This window comes from Ochotona princeps, chromosome 17, assembly GCF_030435755.1.
Source record: "Ochotona princeps isolate mOchPri1 chromosome 17, mOchPri1.hap1, whole genome shotgun sequence".
In the NCBI taxonomy this organism is placed as follows: domain Eukaryota; kingdom Metazoa; phylum Chordata; class Mammalia; order Lagomorpha; family Ochotonidae; genus Ochotona; species Ochotona princeps.
Window position 1 is genome coordinate 38,141,402 of NC_080848.1, and position 19,748 is coordinate 38,161,149.

The following is a 19,748-nucleotide window of genomic DNA, read 5'->3' on the forward strand; positions in this document are numbered from 1 at the left end:
CAGGCTTGGCAGGACCAGGAGACAAGGAAGGACTCGGCCAGAGGTGTGCAAGGATTTCTCTGGTCTGTCAAGGGAGCTAGCAAGGGCTCTGGCTAGCCTCTCCTCACCTCTCCCTGGGATAACCAAAATGTGCACCTGGTTATAGCCTTATAATCCCACCCGGGGTCTTTTACAGGGACAAGCTTGGACTCCCCCAGGGTGGAACTCACCCATACCCCCAGCCACCTCTCGGGGAGCCAGAGCAGCCTGGCCAGTGAGACCGGATCGAGTGTCACAGACCCTCAGGCAGGCGCTCCAACCCAAGCTGACCCACGGGGCACTGGTGAGTACCAAGCTGTTCCCTTATCCCCGTGTACCTCCCCTCCCCCTTTCTCGCACTACCACAGGGTGCTAGGGGACATCTCAGCCTCTCTGTTAACCAAGCACTGAAACAGGGCCATGCCTGCAGACAGTGACCCGAGGGGGGCAGGGCTGAAAATAAGCAACGATCATTTCTGCCCACTCAGCCATGGCAACAGTAGCCCTGCCGGCCATCTTCTGTGTTGACCCCCTCAGTCATCCCGAGGGTCCCAGCCACTCCCCAGGGGGAGCCCCTGCTGTGTACACCAGGCAGCCCTGTTGTGGGCCAGCTCAGGCTGGGAGCTGTGATGCCCACCATGCACTTGAGGACCCAAATCAATGCACCCTGGGCAGAGCCCAGCCAAGCTGGCCCCACATCCCAGGGGACTGATTACAGAGCCCCTGCCCAGCCTCCCCAGTGTTCAGCTTCCTTTCGTTCTGTTGCCAGAGTAGCTGGAAGGTTTCTGGCCCCCATTGTGGGAAATAAGGATCAAAGAAATAAAAGTGGGAACACCCAGGTTCCTCATCCTAGGGCCTAGGATCATCAGCTGAATAGGGGGTGCGAGGCGGGCATCTGGGAGCTCCTCACCGCTGAGCTAGAGAAAACCAAACAAGTACAGAACAGGCCCCTTCCTTGGCCCAAGGACCCATGGGCACCCGTGTGCGTCAGGGCAGCTGGGGGCCTGCAGTTAGCAGCCATACACTGCCTTCCACTTGGTTCTTCCCAACTCCTCCACAGAGGCAGGAGAGAGCAGGTCTCTGCGGAGTGGGCAACATCCCCTCTGGCCTCCTAAAGCTCCCTGCAGAGGGTGTTTGGTCTCAGGCAGGCCCAGCTCTGCCACTGGTAGCCACCATGTGAACTTGGCGTAGTTCATACATTAGCAGGGAGTCTGTGCAGCCAGCTCCTCTGTCACAAAATTGCTCCATCAGGGCTGGTGTTGGAAAGGCCACGTGGATGGAGCAGAGAAAGACTTGAGGACTTAAGACACAACTCAGAAAGGATTGGCCTCTAGGTTCCAGGTCCCCATATCCATTTACTTCTCCTACATCATGAGTTCTCCAGGGACGATGACCATGGGGCAGATGCACACACACAGGGTGAACAGTGTGCCCAGAGCAGTTGAGGGGCTTAAATGTGGGCTCCCCAGCCCAGGGTGCATGCCACGTCTTCTGGGCAGCCATCATGCAGCAGCTGGCGAACTGGGCAGCAGGTGTGGGGCCATCACAGCCAGGAGCCTGCCTCCCCACTCCCAAAAATGTATGAGCTGCTCACTGCGTGTGGCTTTTCTCTCTCCTCCAAAGGCAAGAGGCACACCTGGGCCACCCCCCGCTGCTGACGCGGCCCCCCAAGTTCCCTTCGGCCTGCCCTGGGCCAGGCACAGCCTGGTGCACCGAGCAGACTTGCCAGTGGAAGAACCCAAGAAAGAGGGAGAAAAGCGGGAGCCCTCACCGGCAGCCCCATAGGCTACGACCTACTGACTCTGGAAACCAGCATTTGGGGGCTGAAGCAGCGCCCCCTCCTAGTGCCTTTACGCACACCCCCCCCCCACCCCCGCTGACCGCGCCTCTCGGCCACTGCCTTTATTTATTGTCTCCTCCACCCGCCCCCATCCATCCCATGTGTAAGTGCACTTGGGCCCTCCCATGCATTCAGATGTGCTCTCTCTGTATCTGTGTTAGCAGCAAGAAGACACAGGGCATCCGGGCACTCCCCGTGCAGCCTGGCCCTTGCCTAGGCCTCTGCCTCCCTCCCCGGCTCACACTTTTGGCAGCCTGAGGGGCCAGGCCCAGTTCTGGCAAGCAACACAAGTTCTCAGGTGAAGAGCCACCTTCAGCACGGCCCTAGCCAAGCTCGGAGCTCCCTGAAGAGATCGATCCACTTCTGTTCCATGGGTCTGGCGGAGCATGAAAAATCCATCCTTCAAAGTGCAGACAGATGCTTCTGGAGAAGGCCTGAATGCATGGGCATCCACACACGTCCCCTTCCTGCCACCTTCTTGCCAAGCTTGCAGTTCTTTAGCCCCGACCCCTGGCAGATGGCAGAGGACCTCACCACCACCCTAGGACACCTTGTGCTTTAGCGTGAAAACAATAAAAAGTAGGTTTTGCACTGATGCAGATCGCGGTTGCCTGTGTGCTGGGATGCACCGGTGCCATTGGCCTGCTGCAGCCCTCACCATGCTGCAGTGGAGCGGGGAGCTGGGCCTCAGGGTGTCCAGAGAGCCCACAAACCTCTTGGCCAGTGGGCAGATCAAGACCACCTCCCCAAAGGAGAATGGGAGGGCAGGCGTTAGGCTGCTGGTGAAGACACAAGCCAGCCTGCCAGCCAGGCTGCCTGCATCCCATATCAGAGTTCCTGGGTTCGATACTCAGGTGCAGCTCTCGACTCCAGCTTCCTGCAATGGCAATGGCCCCAGGACTCAGGGCCCCACCATCCACACGAGAGACCCAAATTGAATTTCCACATGAGCTTTGGGCTGGCCCAGTTGCTGTCTCTCAATGCTTTTCAAATAAATAAAAATAAAGAAATGACTCTCATAAGCAATGTTGAGCAAAGAAACAGATGGTAGAAGAATAAATACATTATGACACCATCTATGTGCAGACTTGATTTTGAATATTTATTTGGAAGGCAGACTGGTAGAGGGACAGTGAAAGAGAACTTCCATCCACTGGTTCATTCCCAAGTGACCGCAACAGTGGGCCAAGCCAACGCCAAGAGGTCAGAATTGTCTCTAGTTCTCCCAAGGAATGGCAGGGATCCATGCACTGGAACCATCATTTGCTGTCATCCCAGACACACAGCAAGAAGCTGAATGGGAAGCAGAGTAGCTGGGTCTCAAACCAGGCACCTGGGTATGGGCTGCAGGCATCCCAAGAAGTGGCTTAAGCTGCCACTAAAGCTGTTACGAAGTTTCAGGGCACCTATCCTAAAACCTTCCAAAGAGGAAAAAAAAATCATGGTCACATCAAAGGGTCATGAATTCAAATGATGTCAACATTTTCAAAGCAAAGTTTTAAGCCAGAACACAATAGGAATGGGGCCAGAAATGAACTCTAGTCCATGCTAGCCAAATCTCAGTGAAGTGTAATGGGAGAACGAAGACATTGTCCAGCACATCAGTCGAAAAATCTTACTTCTCATGCTGTCTTTCCCAGGTAGCTACTACAGGATGTGCTCCAGCCAGACAAGGGAGAAAGGCAGGAGAGAGGATGCAGGGATCGCAGGAGAGTGAAGACCCTGCAGAGAAGAGAGGCAGAGCATCCAGGGGTGATGGTGAGGCTGTGGGGAGAACTCCAGGCCAGGCCAGCCGACAGGGCTGGCTTGAGGGCAGAGGAACAAGGCTGTCCCAGTAGCCTGGGGAGATGTGGGTGAGAGTTAATCCCTGGTGTTTTATAATATAACATGCATGACATAAATACATATTTTTGAAAACTCAAAAAATAGAATCAGGGCTGGTTGTTTGGCCTGGCAGTTAAGACACATTCCGTGTCACAATGCCTGGGTTCCATTGCTGACTCTGGCTGCTGACTGCATCTTTATCCTCAGGAGAAGCAGGGGATAGCTCAGGATGTTGGGATCCCGGTACCCACACGGAAAAGCTGGATTGTGTTTCTTCCTGCTTACTAGCTCCTGACTTCAGTCCCAGCCCTGCTTTGGCTGTTGCAAGCATTTGGGGAATAAACCAGAGATGGGAGTTATCTATCTTTCTGCCTCTCTTTAGAAAAAAAAAAAGATTTATTTAAAAGGTACAGTTTATTTAAAAGACCGCAATGGCTAGAGTTGGGCCAGTCTGGAGCCAGGAACCTGGGGTTTCTCTCCCAGCTCTCCCACTTGAGTGCAGGGGCCTGGGGACTTGGTACATCTGCTGCTTCCCCAGCAGCGTTAGCAGGGAACCAGATTGGAACTGGAGCAGCCAGGACTTGAACCAGTGCCCGTACAGGATGCCAGTGCTACAGGCAGCAGCTTTATTCACTATGCCACATCTCCAACCTGCTTCTGCCTTTCAGATGAGCATATAAATTTTTTTTATAAAATAAGAATAAATGGGATCAGCAGGAGGCTTAAATACAAAAATATCGAAGTAAGAGTCCTAAAGTTGCAAAGAGACAGGCTTGGGGTGAGCAGGAGAATGCCGCTTCATTCATGTTAGAAACCCTGTGGTTGCCCTTCTTAAGCTGTATCTTCTAGATTATCTTTGTAACAGTGAAGTATTTTAGTTGGAAAACACACAATCAATCAAATACACACAATATATATACACAATCGATATACACGCCATCAATCAAACTCCTGAGTAAGCCAGGGGGCAGCAGGGTGGGACGGAGAATGTGCCTGGAGGAGAAAACCCATGCTGTGGGCTGCCCCCCTACTGGCTGCCTGCTCGGGGTCCCTGACTCAGGAAGGCTCTATTTAGGGTTTGTCAACTTAAAGATGATATGAAAGTGGTACCTGGTCAGCGGAAACCCTGCTCAGATGTTTTTGAATTACCCTGGTGATTGTCCATTCCGTGTGATGATTGTTTTCATTTTCTTTGGAAGGCAGAGAGACCAAGATCTTTCTTCCGCTGGTTCACTCCCCAAGAGGCCTACAACAGCCAAAACTGGTTTCACATCTACACGTTGCACTTTCAACATAGGCATTTTCCATAAACTTTAAAGACTCCCTGTGTATTTGAGTCCTAGATTTAATTATTTTGGGAATTCTTTGGAATTGCTGGAATCATAGGGTAATTCTATGCTTCATTTTTCCAATTGTTTATCTTCATGTTATTTGAAAGATAGAAAGAGAAAGATCATGCATCTACTCGTTTATTGCCCAAATGCCCACAACAGCTGGGGCTGGGTAAGGAAGTTGATCCTACAGGAGTCAGGATCTCCATCCTGGTCCCCTATGTAGGTGACAGGGACCCAAGGACTAGAGCCATCACCTACTGCCTGCCAGGGAGTAGGTTAGCAGGAAACTGGAGGCAGAGCCGGGCCTTGAAAATGGGCACTGTGATAGGGGATGCTGGTGTCCTGAGCAGCTGTCACCATCCTGGAAACGCTGAATCACTTTGGAGAGAGGGGATCCCATGTTTTCAGTTTCTGCCAGGGCCTGTGTTTATTTGCAGGTGGCTGTCCTGAGTGGCCCGGCTGTGTCCCTCCCTTGCAGTCCCTGAGTCAGACCCCACTGACAGTTGAGCCTTGATGCGGTGACTGCTAATGGGCAGCCTCGGGTGGTGATCACAGCCCCTGATCAGGCCTCTGGGGACAGGGACTCTGTCCTGGTCCAGCTGCCAGCTCTGAGTTTGTCACTCACTGCCTGCCTGTGATCTGGGTGAACTGCTGTGACCGGAGTGTGGGGGTGGGAGTTGCGGAAGGCTCCATCCTCCCACCGTCAGCACTACACCTGCTTCCTGGGGGGTTTCAGAGTTCAGACTCGTTAACCCAATCCCCCCAGATGTGCCCCATGGCACATGGAGCATTTTACACTGAAGGAACTTGAGGAACAGCACATGCAGAAAGCGCCTTATTATTCTTGTAATTTACATGAGCAGCAGAGAAAGGCCCCAGGTGGCCTGGCTGGCCCGAGCCAGCGGCAGAGGGCAGGAACTCCTTGCAGGTCTCCCATGTGGGCATCAGGGACACTCCTGCCTGGGCATCACCTGTCACCTCCAGGGTGTGTAGTAACAGGAGGCCAGACTTGGGGGCCAAGCAGGACTCACTCCCACGTGCTCTGATAGGGGTACAAGCTTCCCTGTCTGGATGCTTAACTGCTAGGCCAAACAGCTAGGCCAGAAAGCTCTTTCTGACCTGCGCTTGAAGCACCTCAGCAGTACTTGCATGGGGGCTGCGGCTGAACTAGACACCCAGCCTAGAGCGACCTCCAAGCTGCTGTTGGGGGGGAGGGAGGATGCCTGCAGCTCCAGTGATCAGATGGAAGCTGTGGGACAGGTGCTCCAGATGCCAGTCAGAAATGCGATAGAGTCCTTCCCAAAGGGAATGACATACACACACATTCACACGTGTGTATGTGCCAAAAGATTATACACATGTGCACACCTCAGGATGTCATGTACATGTGTGCATACCATACATGCACGTGTGTGTGCATAGAACACATGTGCATGTAGCCACCAGAACATTATTACACATATGTGAGCATGACTCAGAATGTCGTGTACAAACCAGTACATGCACATGTCTGCATAGAACACATGTGTGTGTGGATCCAGAACATTATTACATGTGTGTATACAGCTGGATGTCACAGACATGCACACACCAGGACGTGCAGATTGACCATTTTACAGAATGTTCATGACCAAAAGTGTTCATACAGTGCTGGCTAGGGCTCTGCTGCCCAAAACAGGGATGAGACCAAAGGGAAACTGGCACTAGCTGGGGTCTAGAGCCTGCAGGAGGAGGACCTGCCAGACCGCACACACATGCTGGCAGCGCCTCCCCAAGGCTAAATCCCAGCGACCCCTATGGAGAGACCACTCCTTCTCCCTCCCTCAGCAGCTGCCACAAGGCGCTGCTCCCAGGCTGTGTGCTGCTGGAAGCCAAGGGGCATGTGCCAACCCACATGCATGCCCAGGAGGGAAAGAGCAGCTGGGGAGTAGGGAAGGCAAGAGGCTGGGGTAGGCACGGCTCCCGGGGGGCTTTGGGCAGCCCCAGGATGTCTGCTGCTTCCTCATTGCCAATTACCGCAGAGCAAGCTCAGCGCTCAGCCCCGCCTCGGCAGACGCTCTTCAGGGACATTTTAAGTTTGTCTGAACCTGCTGAGCAGCTGACAAGCAGAGTCTGTCCCCCGCCACCTCCTCTACACAGGCTCTAGTGAGAACGGGGAACAGAGAGCATGTATCTCTGTGGGCTCCCTTGCCCTCACCACCCGCTGCCCCCGCCCCTGCTCCAGAGGTGATCAGCACTGAGTTCCCCAGAGCCTATCTCCTCCATCGGCTCCTTACAGGACTCATTGCACCATCGCTAGCTGGCAGGGAATGTTGTGGATGGATAGGTGGATGTACGGTTTGTGGGAGTGGGAGGTGATGGATGAGTGGGGACAGAAGAATGGAAGAGTTGATATGGATGAGTGGTGGATGGGGTAGGTGGATAATGGAAGAACTGAAAAAATGGATAGAAGCAGGAGGGTGGGTGGGTGGAGGAATGAGTGGATGAGTGGGCTGGGAAAGGTGGGATAGATGGGGAGTCAATGCTGATGGACAGTGGATGGATAGGTGTCAGGTAGATGGACGGGTGGAGCGCTGGGGGATATGTGGAGAGATGGGGGGGATATTCCAGGTAAACCAGTGTACTGAGGGCATGTGAGATGGGTGGATAGAAGAATGGATGCACGGATAGGCAGGTGGACTGAGAGATGGCAACACCTCCATATAGGCACCTGTCGAAGCACCTGCTCCTCTCCATGTGTAAGAAAAGGCCAGCAGACCAGGAGCCCCGGCCTACAATGCCCCAAGTCCTGCCTGTGGGAGGAACTGATCTTAAGCCAAGCCCCAGTCAGGCCTGCAGGCCCCTGCGGCTATGAAAGAGGAGGGCCTGGGGCAGAGGGGCACCACCATCCCAGCTCACACAGCCTCTCACTGTGTGAGCCTTGCAGAGCTCACACTGTGCATTTGCACCTAAAACCCCCCACATCACAGCCAGATGAACACTGCCACAGCCCTTAGCGGGACTAAGCATCCCTGGCTTACTCCAGATGCTGATGAGCCAGCCCAGGGGTCACCACAGCTCCCAGTTTACATCCACCCACTCTTCCCCTCGGCTATCTCCCAGAGGTGTCAGTGCGAGTGCTGGTGGGTTGCCATACCAGCCTCAGTTTCCCTGTTAACTGAGACACTGGACCAGCTCCAGGCCAGGCTAGGAGAAGGGTATGGGCCTAGTCACCTGCCCCACACAGGGACCCTCACAGGCCAGGACCATCTCCTTTGCAAGGGTCTGGAGCAGACCCCACAGTGGAGTCTCTGCAGCTCAGCCCAGTTCCATGTGGGACACTCCCACTGGGTCTGACCCCTCTGGATGTAGACACTGTCTTGGTTTAGGCAAACACTTTGAAAGGTTGATGTGGGGGCCAATGGGCAGGAGTGAGAGGCAGCAGGGGCCCTGAGGGAGCCCCCACTGCTTTCGTTTGGGAGGGTCTCACCCTACAGGATAGAAGCCCACTGATACCCTCCTGCCCCCCCACACACACATACTGCTACTGCAGTACCTCTTGCACACCTTCTGTCTGGAGGTGGCCCTGCAGGCACACAACAGCATGTCACAGCTCAGCCTCTGAGATTCAGAATGATTGGTGCGCAGGGACCCTTCTGTCCACCCTGATGTGGCAGCAGCAGGTACAGCCATGGGGCTGGAGGGGACGCAGAGAGCTGCAGGGGTCTGCAGAGCTGTCAGCCAGGGCTCAGTTCCCCAGGATGCTGCCATGGACGTGGAAGGGGCAGAGAGGCCACAGCTAGGGTGACCCGCTGTCCCAGGTCTCCCGGGAAGCAGAACTGTGCTGTGGTGGGGTAGAGTTGATCACCTGTGCTTGACTGGAGTCCAGCCTTTACACCCTTGACCTCAGTGAACTCTCACAGCCCTGGGAAGTGGTCTACATCCCCCCACATGGCACCAAGGGTACCACAGCTTAAGAGAAGTCATACAACTTGTACCACACAGTGGCAAGGCCAGGACTGAACAGAGAGACGGGTACAGCCCACCACTCTCACCTGTATGACCAATGAGCAGGCCCAGTTGAGGTCTTGGTGATCCAAGACCATTGTCAGGGGGTTCCCCTGGGGACACAGTGTGCTATGTACCTATGACCACGCACATAGGCCAAGCAGGCAGAGATCCAGGGACAAGCTCCCACAAGCTGCAGGTCCCAGCAGCCCAGCAGGATGCCCGCTGGTTTCTGCTGTGGTCTGTCCTCAGCTCCCTCCCTGCTGATCCCCATATCCCACCTCCACCCCTACCTATCCCCACCACCACCAGGGCTTGCTGGCACCTCCTCCTCCAGCCACTCCTGCAGCGGGAAGCAGCCCTTCCTGACCAGTCTGGGGGCTGCCACGCTGCGAATTCAAGCAGCTCAGTGTGGAACAGATTCACACAGGGTCCGCTAATGGGGATAACAAGACAATAAACGACTCACGGGAAAGGGCAATTTTCCTCAGACCCTGCCTGACGCAGAATACACTGTCCACGGTGGGATAGGAGGCGTCGGAACCAGAAAAGAAATGAGAGCCTTGTGGGCCACCACTGTTGGCGCAGGCAGGGGAGAGTGTGAGCTCAGCCTCAGGCTGCCCCCACCCTGCTGGTCCAGGCAGGGGTGTGTCCCAGTGGCCACAGGCTGCAGGACCTGCCACCAGCCACCTGAAGGGCCCTCAGGGCAGGATCAATAAATCCGAGTTCTCCAGGCTTGTGCGAACTAGCAGTGTGACCTGGAATAAGTGACCTCACCTCTCTGTGTGCAGCTCATGGCCACAGGGAAACAGCAGGATGTGGCAGCTCACAGGGTGCCCTGCCTCACCCACCCTCTCCATCCCTGCTCCTCGGACATGATCCCAGGGAGCATAGCATGGCTGGTCTGGGTGCAGGCTGCTTCTGGGTGCAGTACCTGGGCCCCTTGGGGTACCGGGCCCATCTTGGAGGAGCTGTCCCCTGGAGGTGAGCTCCCAGGCATGCAGCTATGCAAAACCCTGACCAGTCTGGGGACAGGATAGCAGGGTGGGGCAAGGTCCCATCTGATTCCAGCCCAGCCCGCCCTCCCCCTGGGGTGCTGACCACTCTTGGAGGCTCCTGGGGAACTGCACCTTGGCCCTTCCCCGCCTGTTTAGGGCTTGTTATCGACCCTTCTCATGGGAAGGAATCTTTCCAGGAGAGGTGGGAAGATGCCCTTCCAGCAAGTCAGTGTGTGGCCATCTTATAATAGGGTGCCAGCCAAGCCCTGAGACGTCCCTGTGCCCACGCTAGTGGGCCCCAGAGCATTGGAGCCGCTGCTTTCCCTTAAATATCTACCTGAAGAGACCAGCCCCCAACAGCCCTCCCAGCATTCGTTTGAACTGCTGCCTGCAAGGAAGTGGAAGCATTTGCTGGTGGACAAGAGATAAACAAGATCCACCAAATCCTCGCTCTGAACTTGCAGCCTGCCTGAGCCAGGCTCCAACCCAAAGACTTGAAAAATGGAAAAGGGAACAAAACAACTGTTGAAAGTCCTTTGATTCCATCACTTCCCAAGAACTGGCCAAGTTCCCAGCACCAAAGTTGCCTTGAAGTTTGGGGAGAAGAAAAAGAGTTTTTCTCTATTTCGTTAACTCGGTGCAGCATTTGGGCTGGTAGCATGAAGACGGTGGACAGGATCCTCAGGATCCTTGGCAAATGCAAATGGGCAAAGAGGAAGGAAGCACGGCCCCAGCAGAGGCAGTCTGGGTGCTTGATGTGCAAAGCCACAGCCTTGGAGCAGATCACAGAGAAAGTGGGCAAACAAGGAAAGGGCTGTGCTGTCTCAGTGGAGGAATTCCAATCTGAGTAATAACTGACCGTGGCATCCTCTGCTTGTCCCAGGTTGTCACGCACAAGTAACAACTTCCTCCTGTTTGCTTTTGCAATCCACCTCCCCTTTTCCATCCACTACCCTGGGCTGAATCAAGATGTCCTGTGGGCAGCAGGGCTTCCACGTCCCGGGTTGTGGTGGCTGCTGTTGGGGCAGGGCCGGAGGCAGGGGAGGGCACAGGCACAGGCCACACATGGGTTTGTGCAGAGTCAGGTGAGTTTGAAGGCAGAGCCAACCTCTAACTAGCTGTGGGAGCCAGCAGAAGACTGCTGGCCTCAGCGTCCCCTTGATAGGCAGTGAGCATTCCTCAGCGCTGTGAGTGAGTGGTGCTGCCTGGACAGAGAATGGATGCCGTTGGACAGAGTTCAGCCAGCAGGCTTAACGAGGTCCTTGGACCAGCAGGAAGTGGATTCCCAGGGATGCTTTGTTCTCTCCAGCCCCTCCACCCATGTCAGACACCAGACCAGCAGGGTGCACTGATCTTGCACTGTAAGCTTCCAAAAGCACCAGCCATGACATGACACATTTTTTGCCTTCACAAGTTGCCTGTCTCAGGGAGTCACTGCAGAGACAGAGCTGCCAACCACAGATGTGTGCACCTGCCTTAGGGACCTGTGTCCACATGCTGCACAGTGTTGGGGACTGCAAGTCCCCCCCCAACAGGCCTACAGAGGCCCAAGAGTGCTCCTTGGTACCGGCAACACCCAGGCCAGTGACAGGAGACACAGAGAGTCACATCACTGCTCCCAGCAGTGTGGGGCCTGTCAGTGCCCGGTGGGTACACCTGAGCAGAGAAGGGACATGGAGTACCAAGGTCCAGCCCTCCCAGCTGGGAGGTGCCCTTCCGGGAACGGCCTAGTCTCTCATGAGAGTCTGCTAGGCCTGACTGTATGAAAGGCAGGACCCCCCAACTCCCACCCCCCATACCTCCAACCCCAGCTGCAAGTGCACACACCACAGCCCTGAGTGCCCATGGGCTCACTCTGAGCAGCCAGGGACCTGCAAACCCCTGCACAGCCGTGTGTTCACTGCACCAGTATGGTGCCTGCGCCTGTGTACAGCGTGGACATGTGTGTATGCACGTGTGTAGACATGCATGTATGTTTGAGCACACAGGGATACGAGTGCGTGCTGACATCTTCCTCTCCCTCGCCACAGCTCCTTCCTCTTCCCCTTTGCTTTTCAGCAGTGAAAAAAAGCAGCAGGGCCCAGCAAGGTAGCTTGGCGGCTAAAATCCTCACCTTACATGTACCAGGATCCCATATGGGCTCCACTTTGAATTCAGCTTCCTGCTGATGCACACCCTGGGACTCAGCAGATGATGGCTCATCCTGATTCATACTTGATTCTCTGCCACTTATGTGGGAGACAGAGTCTGTGTTCCAGCCTCCTGGCCTCAACTTGACCCAGACTTGGCAGTTGCAGACATCTGGAGAGTAAACCGGCAGATGAAAAACACGTCTATCTCCCTATCTCCCTCTCTCTCTCTATCTTTCAGATAAAAAGTAAATTGAAGGGCCAAGGGTGGTGGCATATCAGACTAATCCTCTGCCTTTGGCACCAGCCTCCAATATGGGAACTGGTTCAGTTCCGAGCTGCTCCGTTTCTGATCCAGCCCCCTGCTTATGGCCTGGGAACGCAGCAGAGAATGAATGGCCGAAGTGTCTGGGCCCCTAAACCCATGTGGGAGACCCAGAAGAGCTTGCGGCTTCTGGCTTCTATCGGCTCATCTTTGACCATTGTTGCCATTTGGGGAGTGAAGCAGCAGATGGAAGATCTCTGTCTCTCTGTAATTCTGACTTACAGAAAAATAAATAGAAATTTTTTAGATTAAGTATTCTAAAATGTGTATCAAAGAGCAATCAGGAGAAGGAAAAGTATTTCAGGTTGGAGGAGAGTTGGGAGTGCTCTCCAGGCAGGCCAGGCCAGCGAGTCCGCAGCTTCCCTAACAACCAGCCCGTTGCATAGTAGGGGTGGCTGAGTTGCTGGGCATTTCCGTAATGGCCATTTAGTAAAAGGCACTGAGACTTGAATGAAACGGCAACGTGCAAAATAGCATGTATAGACTGCCACCATTTAGGAAGTGTCACACTACTTAGAAGAATATTTATCCAACAAATATTTGCAATCATATTGTTAATGAAGTTGCATAGTAATACTTACCCTGGGGTGGGGACACGCAAAGGGAAATGTTTAGCCATAAGGTGTTGTGTTTGTATTTATACCACATTTGATTTTGGTTTTGTTTTCCATTTTTGTTTATTTACTTGAGAGAAACAAGCAGGAAAGGCCCAGCGCAGTAACCAAGTGGCTAAAGTCCTCGCCTTGCACGCACCAGGATCCCATATGGGCACCAGTTCTAATCCTGGTGGCCCCATTTCCCATCCAGCTCCCTGCTTGTGGCCTGGGAAAGCAGTCAAGAATGGCCCAAAGCCTTGGGACCCTGCACCCGTATGGGAGACCTCGAGGAGCTCCTGGCTTTGGATCTGCTCAGCTCCAGCCATTGCGGCCGCTTGGGGAATGAATCAGCCAATGGAAGATCTTCCTCTCTATCTCTCCTCCTCTCTGTATATCTGACTTTCCAATGAAAACAAAACTAAATATATATTTTTTAAAGATTTATTCCACCCACTGGCTCCATTCCCCAAATGCCTGGAACAACCAGGGCTGGGCCAGAGTGAGAGCTGGGAGCTCCATCCAGGCCTACCCTATGGACAGCAGGCACCCAGGGTCTGGGCCCTGGCTGCTTCCTGCCAGGGTCTGCATTAGTAGGAGCCAGAGCCAGAATCGAACCCAGGTACTGTGAAACAGGCTGTAGCTGTCACAGTGGGGGTCAAACGCCTAGACCCTACATTTGTATTTTGCTGAAAACCAAGGAGCTTAGCAGTGCTATCCTGACAGGCAGTATAGAGCAGAGCTACAGGGGAGGTGTGCCATGAGAGGGACGTTGCAGGGCTGGGCCCGGGGACTGACGGCATTCCTAGCTCACACCTTGGCTATTGGCTGGGCTGGCTTGTTTTATAACCATCGTTCCTTGTGCTATGCACCTGCCTTTTATGCAATTTTCCAAGCTGCAGCTCACTTTTGGTAAGTTTAAAAAAGGATGAAATGTTCATTTTGGTGGGAACACTTTGGAATTTACTAGGTTACTCTCTATACCCTTGTGCATTGAAATTCAAAATTATTAAAATGCAACAATGGCTACAGTCCTTGCAGCCGATGGGGCTGCCTGGGGGAGCAGTAGCCTCTGGGTAACGTGGTGAAGGACCCAAAGACAGACAGGGAGAGGGTGGGCCGGGAGCATGGCTGTCCCCAGGCCCCACAGGGGCAGCCTGCCCACCAGGCTCCCAGACTGTGTGCCGGGCAGACGCTGGGCGGGGGCTCAGACAGGCTCCTGATTTACCAGGCTCCCCACGTTCTCCGTGACGGATGACCCTCGGCTCGCCTCCCGCCTCCTCCTGCTGCACGCGGCTGTCTCCAAGGCCACCCGCCCAGGGTTGGGTTGGGAATGCACACAGGCAGGGAGGAGCCAGGCTGGGCCTCCTCGCTTGGGAGCTGCTCAGCAGTTGGTCTCTGTGAAGTGAGTGCGGGTCAGCCCCTGCCCCCACAGTGAGCAGTAAGCAGGAGCTGGGCTCAGCTGCCTTGCAGGGGCTCCTGGGGGCTCTCTAGAAGGTGCAGGGACGGTCCAGGGGGAGGACATGGGGAGTTCCAAGGCCCTGGGGTAGGCTGGTCTGAAGCGCAGATGCAATGATAGAAAGGTAATGGAGCTTCCTGAATGCCCTCTGCCCAGGCCCGTAAAAGCATAATGAGGTACAAACACCACCAGGGCAGCAGGACTGGGGGGGGGGGTCAAGGGCACAGCCACGAGTCACAATGGGCCTCACTGTCAGTGGGGGTGAGGGGGTGGGATTCAGGCCCGGAGCCAGTGGCAGGAAAAGGTAGGACTGTGCCCCCCCACACACCTTCTTGCCACCATCCCTGCCTTGCCCTGTACAGGGAAAGACACAGAGGTCTGTGTGACCTTGGCCAGGCAGGGTAACCCTCTGGACCTGGGTTACCATGTTTACAAGGATGCATGTACCTGCAGGGGGCCTGCTGGGACAGTGATGCCTGTGACTTGCCCAAGAGGGCAGGACAGCCTCGGCCACCACAGGAACTATCGTGGGATGCTCGCTGTGTGACACTGTGGAGGAAGTGATGCCTGAGCAGGTGCCAGGAATAGTGTGGGTGGGTGGGTCAGTGGGCCATGGTGAACAGAGGCATGGGCCCCCAGAGTCGCCAGGGCCAGGAGCACGGGAGCCTGTGCCTCATCATCTGAGTTTCACTCACAGCACAGACCCAGCAAAGTAGCCCCTGCACTCACACAGAAGACAGAACTACATCACACCCAAAGGGCAAGCACAGCAAAGCCTTGCCCTGCCCTGGACACACAGGCATTCCAGGCAGGCCCAACCACGGCAGCCACACCCCCGCCCCTGCACAGCGCCTCTGCAGCTGACCATGGAGTGGTCACACAGGGGGCGTGTGCTCAGTGATGGAGCAAACCCTGAGCCCAGCAGCTAAGATGCCCACGATGCCTGTGGCACACATCAGGACACCTGAGCTCATCACCCAGCTCGGGCTCCTGACCAGGGCACGCCCTGGGAGGCAGTAATGATGGCTCAAGTAATTGGGGTTCCCATCTCACTCCCATGGGGGATGCCTGGATTGTGTTTCTGGCCAGATGGAACTGTCTTAAGGTGGAAATTTTGTGCCATCCTGTAATGCTGCAAACCTCAAATTGACCTGTGTAATTTACCTGTTCTAGATATGTCACACAGATGGAATCACACGGTGGTTGTGTTCTCGTGGCCTTGGCTCACGTGATACGTTTTTGGAGTCCCTCCAGGCTGAAGAACAGATCAGTACATCTTCCCTTTTCATGGTTAAATGATAACTCATCGCGTGGCTGGACCCCCTTTAGTTCATTCGTCTGTTGATGAAAACGGAGGTTGAGCTCATCTTAGGTTGTTGGGAGTAAGGCGGCAGTGATCGCAACCGTATCAGCAACTGTTGGAGACCCTGCTTGATGGGTGCATACCTGGGAGTGGAATTACTGGATCAGATGCTAAGTCTAGGTTTAGCACTTTTTAAAAACTATTTATATTATAAAAGAGAGAGAAAGATACAGCGTAGAATCTTCCATCTGCTGGACCAGCGCCCTTCGGGAAGCTAGCATTTTAGGCAATGGCTCTACTAGTCACACCGCAATGCTGGGCCCCCAGTTAGCTTTTCGCGGAACCTTTACTGACTTTGTTTTTAGCTGGCTGATGGGAGGCATCCTTCCACTGTATGCTTGTAAATGTTAAGGGTGCGTTATTGACACCTTTGAGTTGCATCATTAATTCAGAGCTGTTGAAGGCAGCACTCCTGGCTACTGGCCCTGGACTTCACTAGAGTTCCTGCCCAGCCTAAGCCATGTGTGCTGCTGAACTATTCACCCTTGGCTTGGAAGCCACTAGAACCCAGGCCCGGGCTGTGGGGTAGGGAGTGTCTCCGGTACAGCCACCACGCTCAAGGTTAACACCTCATCCTTCCACAGGTCCCTTCGAGAGTTCCCTGCCACCCCAGAACTCAGCATGAGTCTTCCATAGCATCCGATCTCCTGCCACCTGAAGCAGGTGAGTCCCACCCTGACACATGAGTTCCACCCCCCTCAGCTTCCTTCCACTGTGGCAGCCTAGACTTTGGCCAGGGTAAGCAGGGAGAACTGATCCTTCCACACAGATCTACACAGCTTCAGCAGCCGTGTGAGGCCAGACGTCCAGACCCACGGGCGTGGGCTTCAGTCTTCCCATCTGGAAAGCTGGTGCGGGTGGGACTTGACATGCTTGCACACCTGTGCTCTGCAGGTGTCCCAGGAGGGGCCGTCAGCACAGCTGCCCAGAATCGTGTGCAAAATGACACCATTAGGTCAGTGTTAGCATCTCCCTACTGCTGGGCCCAGAGCTCATAAATGCAGTGTGGCGAGTATGATGTGTTTATGAGAAGGTGCGTAATAAGTGAGCAGAAAGAGCTCCGTTTTTCACATCACTTAAGACATCAAGTGTGGCTGGCAGCAGCCCCACACTACGGTGCAGGCACTTAGCATGACTTGCTCACATCCAAGCTCTACCACACTTCCTTGCTAGGGTCCCTGTGGGTGCAAAAGAGGCAGGGGGTGGTCCCCAGACCCTTCCCAATGCAGACCCTGTCACTTGCGTTCTGTTTGTCACCCAGCCCCTGCAGGAGGTACCCTGCTCGAGGGCGGGCTCACAGGTGTGTCTGTTAAAAGGGGATTCATCATTGGGCCCAGTGTGATGGTTCAATTAGCTAATCCTCCACCTCCAAGTGCCATATCCCATATGGATACTGGTTTATGTCCAACAGCTCCACTTCCCATCCAGCTCTCTGCTTGTGGCCTGGGAAAGCAGTAGAGGACAGCCCAAAGCCTTGGGACCCTGTACCCACGTGGGAGACCTGGAGCAAGCTCCTGGTTTTCTATCAGCTCAGCTCTGGCTGTTGCGGTCACTTGGAGAGTAAACCAGAAGATGGAAGATCTTTCTGTCTCTCCGTCTCTCCATAGATCAGTCTTCCCAATAAAAATTTTAAAATAAGTCTTTAAAAAAAAAAGGTGGGCGGGGGGACATTTATCGCATGGGAGATGCACAGGTGCCATCAGGAGAGACTAGAAACTCGACACACATTAGGCTGGGGCTAAAGGGCTTGCAGACACCAGCCAGAGGTGCCACCTGGTGACATGGGGCCAACTACTACATCAAGGCCTTTTCCTCAAAAAGACACATTCCCCTGCTGGAAGGAGAGGCACATGCTGGCAAGAAAGAGACCATCAGACCCACAGTGGCATCATCAGGCTCCCGTGAGTGGCCCTGCCAATCCCCACCGGAAACTCCAAGCCTCGCCCCCAGTCTGGGTCCAGCACCTGCCTCACCAACAGCAAGAACCACCAGAGCCACACGCTGCAGCCTTCCCGAAAGGAGGAGCACCAGCCCCTGCGAGCTGTCAGGACGGGCGTATGTGTGCAGCGGGACACAGCCAGCAAGCTAAGTGTGAAGCCACAGTGTGAAGCCATTAGCACCTTCCCAGCCTGCAATTCACAGCCTTCATAAAAAGATCCTGGGTGCTGGTGGAGAAGTCTGCGAGTCTCCCTGGCCTGCTCTGAGTCGGTGGACCCAGGGGATACTGTGTGTGTGTGAGAGAGACTTCCTGGTGGTCCCTCACCCCAGGCTACCCATGGAGGAGAACCCTTCTACCTTCTGTGTGCAGGGATCTGTGGGTAGTGCACATATCCAGAGGCCCACAGGTGCAGGGAAGTAGAGGCTCAGCTCCTGAGGGCTGGGAAAGGGCAGACTACACACAGTTGACCTGGACATAGGCTGCCCAGCCCAGTGTAGGGAACAGTAGGCGATGTGACTGATGGGGCTTAGAGCTCCCTATACCTGCCAGCTGGCAAATCCACCACACAGTGCCCTTCCCGGCACCAGACGGGAATGGCAGCGCTACATTCCACAGAGAAACTGAGGCAGGCACAGGGCAGGTGATAGTTTGCACCAGAAAGGCAGGGAGGTGGAGCCCACAGAGTGCCTGCTACGTGCCAGGCCTGTGCTGGGTGTAGGATATCCACACTGTCTGTAGTGCCCTCAGGGTGTCCACAGTCTATCCATTTCTTCTTTTTTTAAGACTTAACTGGATCCTGGCACAGTAGCCTAGCAGCTAAAGTCCTTACCTTGCACACACCAGGATCCCATATGGGAGCCCCTTCGTGTTACAGCTGCTCCACTTCCCATCCTGCTCCCTGCTTGTGGCCTGGGAAAGCAGTCGAGGACGGCCCAAGGTCTTGGGACCCTATACCCATGTGGGAGCCCCGAAAGAAGCTCCCGGCTTCTGGCTTCGGATCTGCTCAGCTCTGGTTATTGTGGCCACTTGGGGAGTGAACCAGCAAATGGAAGATCTTTCTCTCTGTATCTCCTTCGCTCTGTATATCTGACTTTCCAATAAAAATAAATAAATCTTTAAAAAAAAAACTAAACTGATATTTTGAAGGACAGCATGACAGAGAGACAGAAATCTTCCACCTGCTGGTTCACAGTTGCAGTGCTGGAGCTGGGGTAATCATCCCCCAAGGCTCTCGCCCCCTGCTCCCCCTGGTCAGTGGGTGCAGGCTCTCTCCCCTGAGCCTCAGGAAGCTTTGAGGAGCAAGATTCTCTGCCTGTGTTTCCACCTCTGTCCGGACCTTGAGCTCTGCAGGCTGGGGAGGGCAAGCTAGGGGAAGACTGTTGCCTTCCCAGAGAGTGAAGGACTCTGTTGTTTGTCTCCCTGTGGCTCCATCCATCGCTGCTCCTTTACCTCTTCAGCAAGTGTGAAAAGCAGAGGCAGAGCACCTGCTGCTGTGCCCATGTGCTATGGACCCAGAGCCCCGCCTGCAGCTGTGTGGGGTGTGCTTCGCCTTCCCGGGCAGACTGAAGAGTCCAAGCACCAGTCAGAGGGCATGAAACCCCTGTGCCCAGCCACCTGTGTCATTGGAGGTGACAGCGACTGTCCCTGTGTTGTCTTGGATGCACAGCAACCCTCAGCAGATGCCAGCGCTGCTGGGGCTTGATTTGGGACTCCCCAGGCCTTAGGCTGTGGAGAAGGGATTTGCCTTGCGTGTCAACTGCCCGTCTGAGATCCAGTACAGCAACACAGGTACCCTCATCGCTTGGTTCCAGTCACAGCCCTGCCACCAGCCGGCCCTCAGCCCACACAGGCCCAAGCCTTCCCCTTCTCAACCGTGCCGCCATGCTGGGCTGCAACAGCAATCAAGCAGGCCACCCCTGCAAAGGTTCTTGGCACAGGC

General features: G+C 54.7%; 1 protein-coding gene and 1 long non-coding RNA gene across 3 annotated transcripts in view; one reads left to right on the forward strand and one right to left on the reverse strand.

Annotated features, from left to right (window-relative positions):
• RPH3AL (rabphilin 3A like (without C2 domains)) overlaps nucleotides 1-3,695 on the forward strand; it is a 107,328-nt gene extending 103,633 nt beyond the window's left edge. The window contains exons 8-9 of one of the 2 annotated variants that reach the window (XM_058675814.1): nucleotides 176-322; nucleotides 3,499-3,695. In XM_058675814.1, the coding sequence (XP_058531797.1) occupies nucleotides 176-322; nucleotides 3,499-3,575 (224 nt within the window). In that variant the 3' untranslated portion in view covers nucleotides 3,576-3,695. Of the gene's footprint in view, nucleotides 1-175; nucleotides 323-1,641; nucleotides 2,290-3,498 lie in introns of those variants that run through there. The other variant, XM_004594034.2, reaches the window with a different exon arrangement.
• Nucleotides 3,696-17,521: 13,826 nt separating this feature from the next.
• Nucleotides 17,522-17,843, reverse strand: LOC131482357 (uncharacterized). The gene is made up of 2 exons (XR_009246916.1): nucleotides 17,740-17,843; nucleotides 17,522-17,701 (listed from the first exon to the last, which is right to left on the reverse strand). It is a non-coding gene; the product is annotated as an uncharacterized LOC131482357 (long non-coding RNA).
• Nucleotides 17,844-19,748: the final 1,905 nt, after the last annotated feature.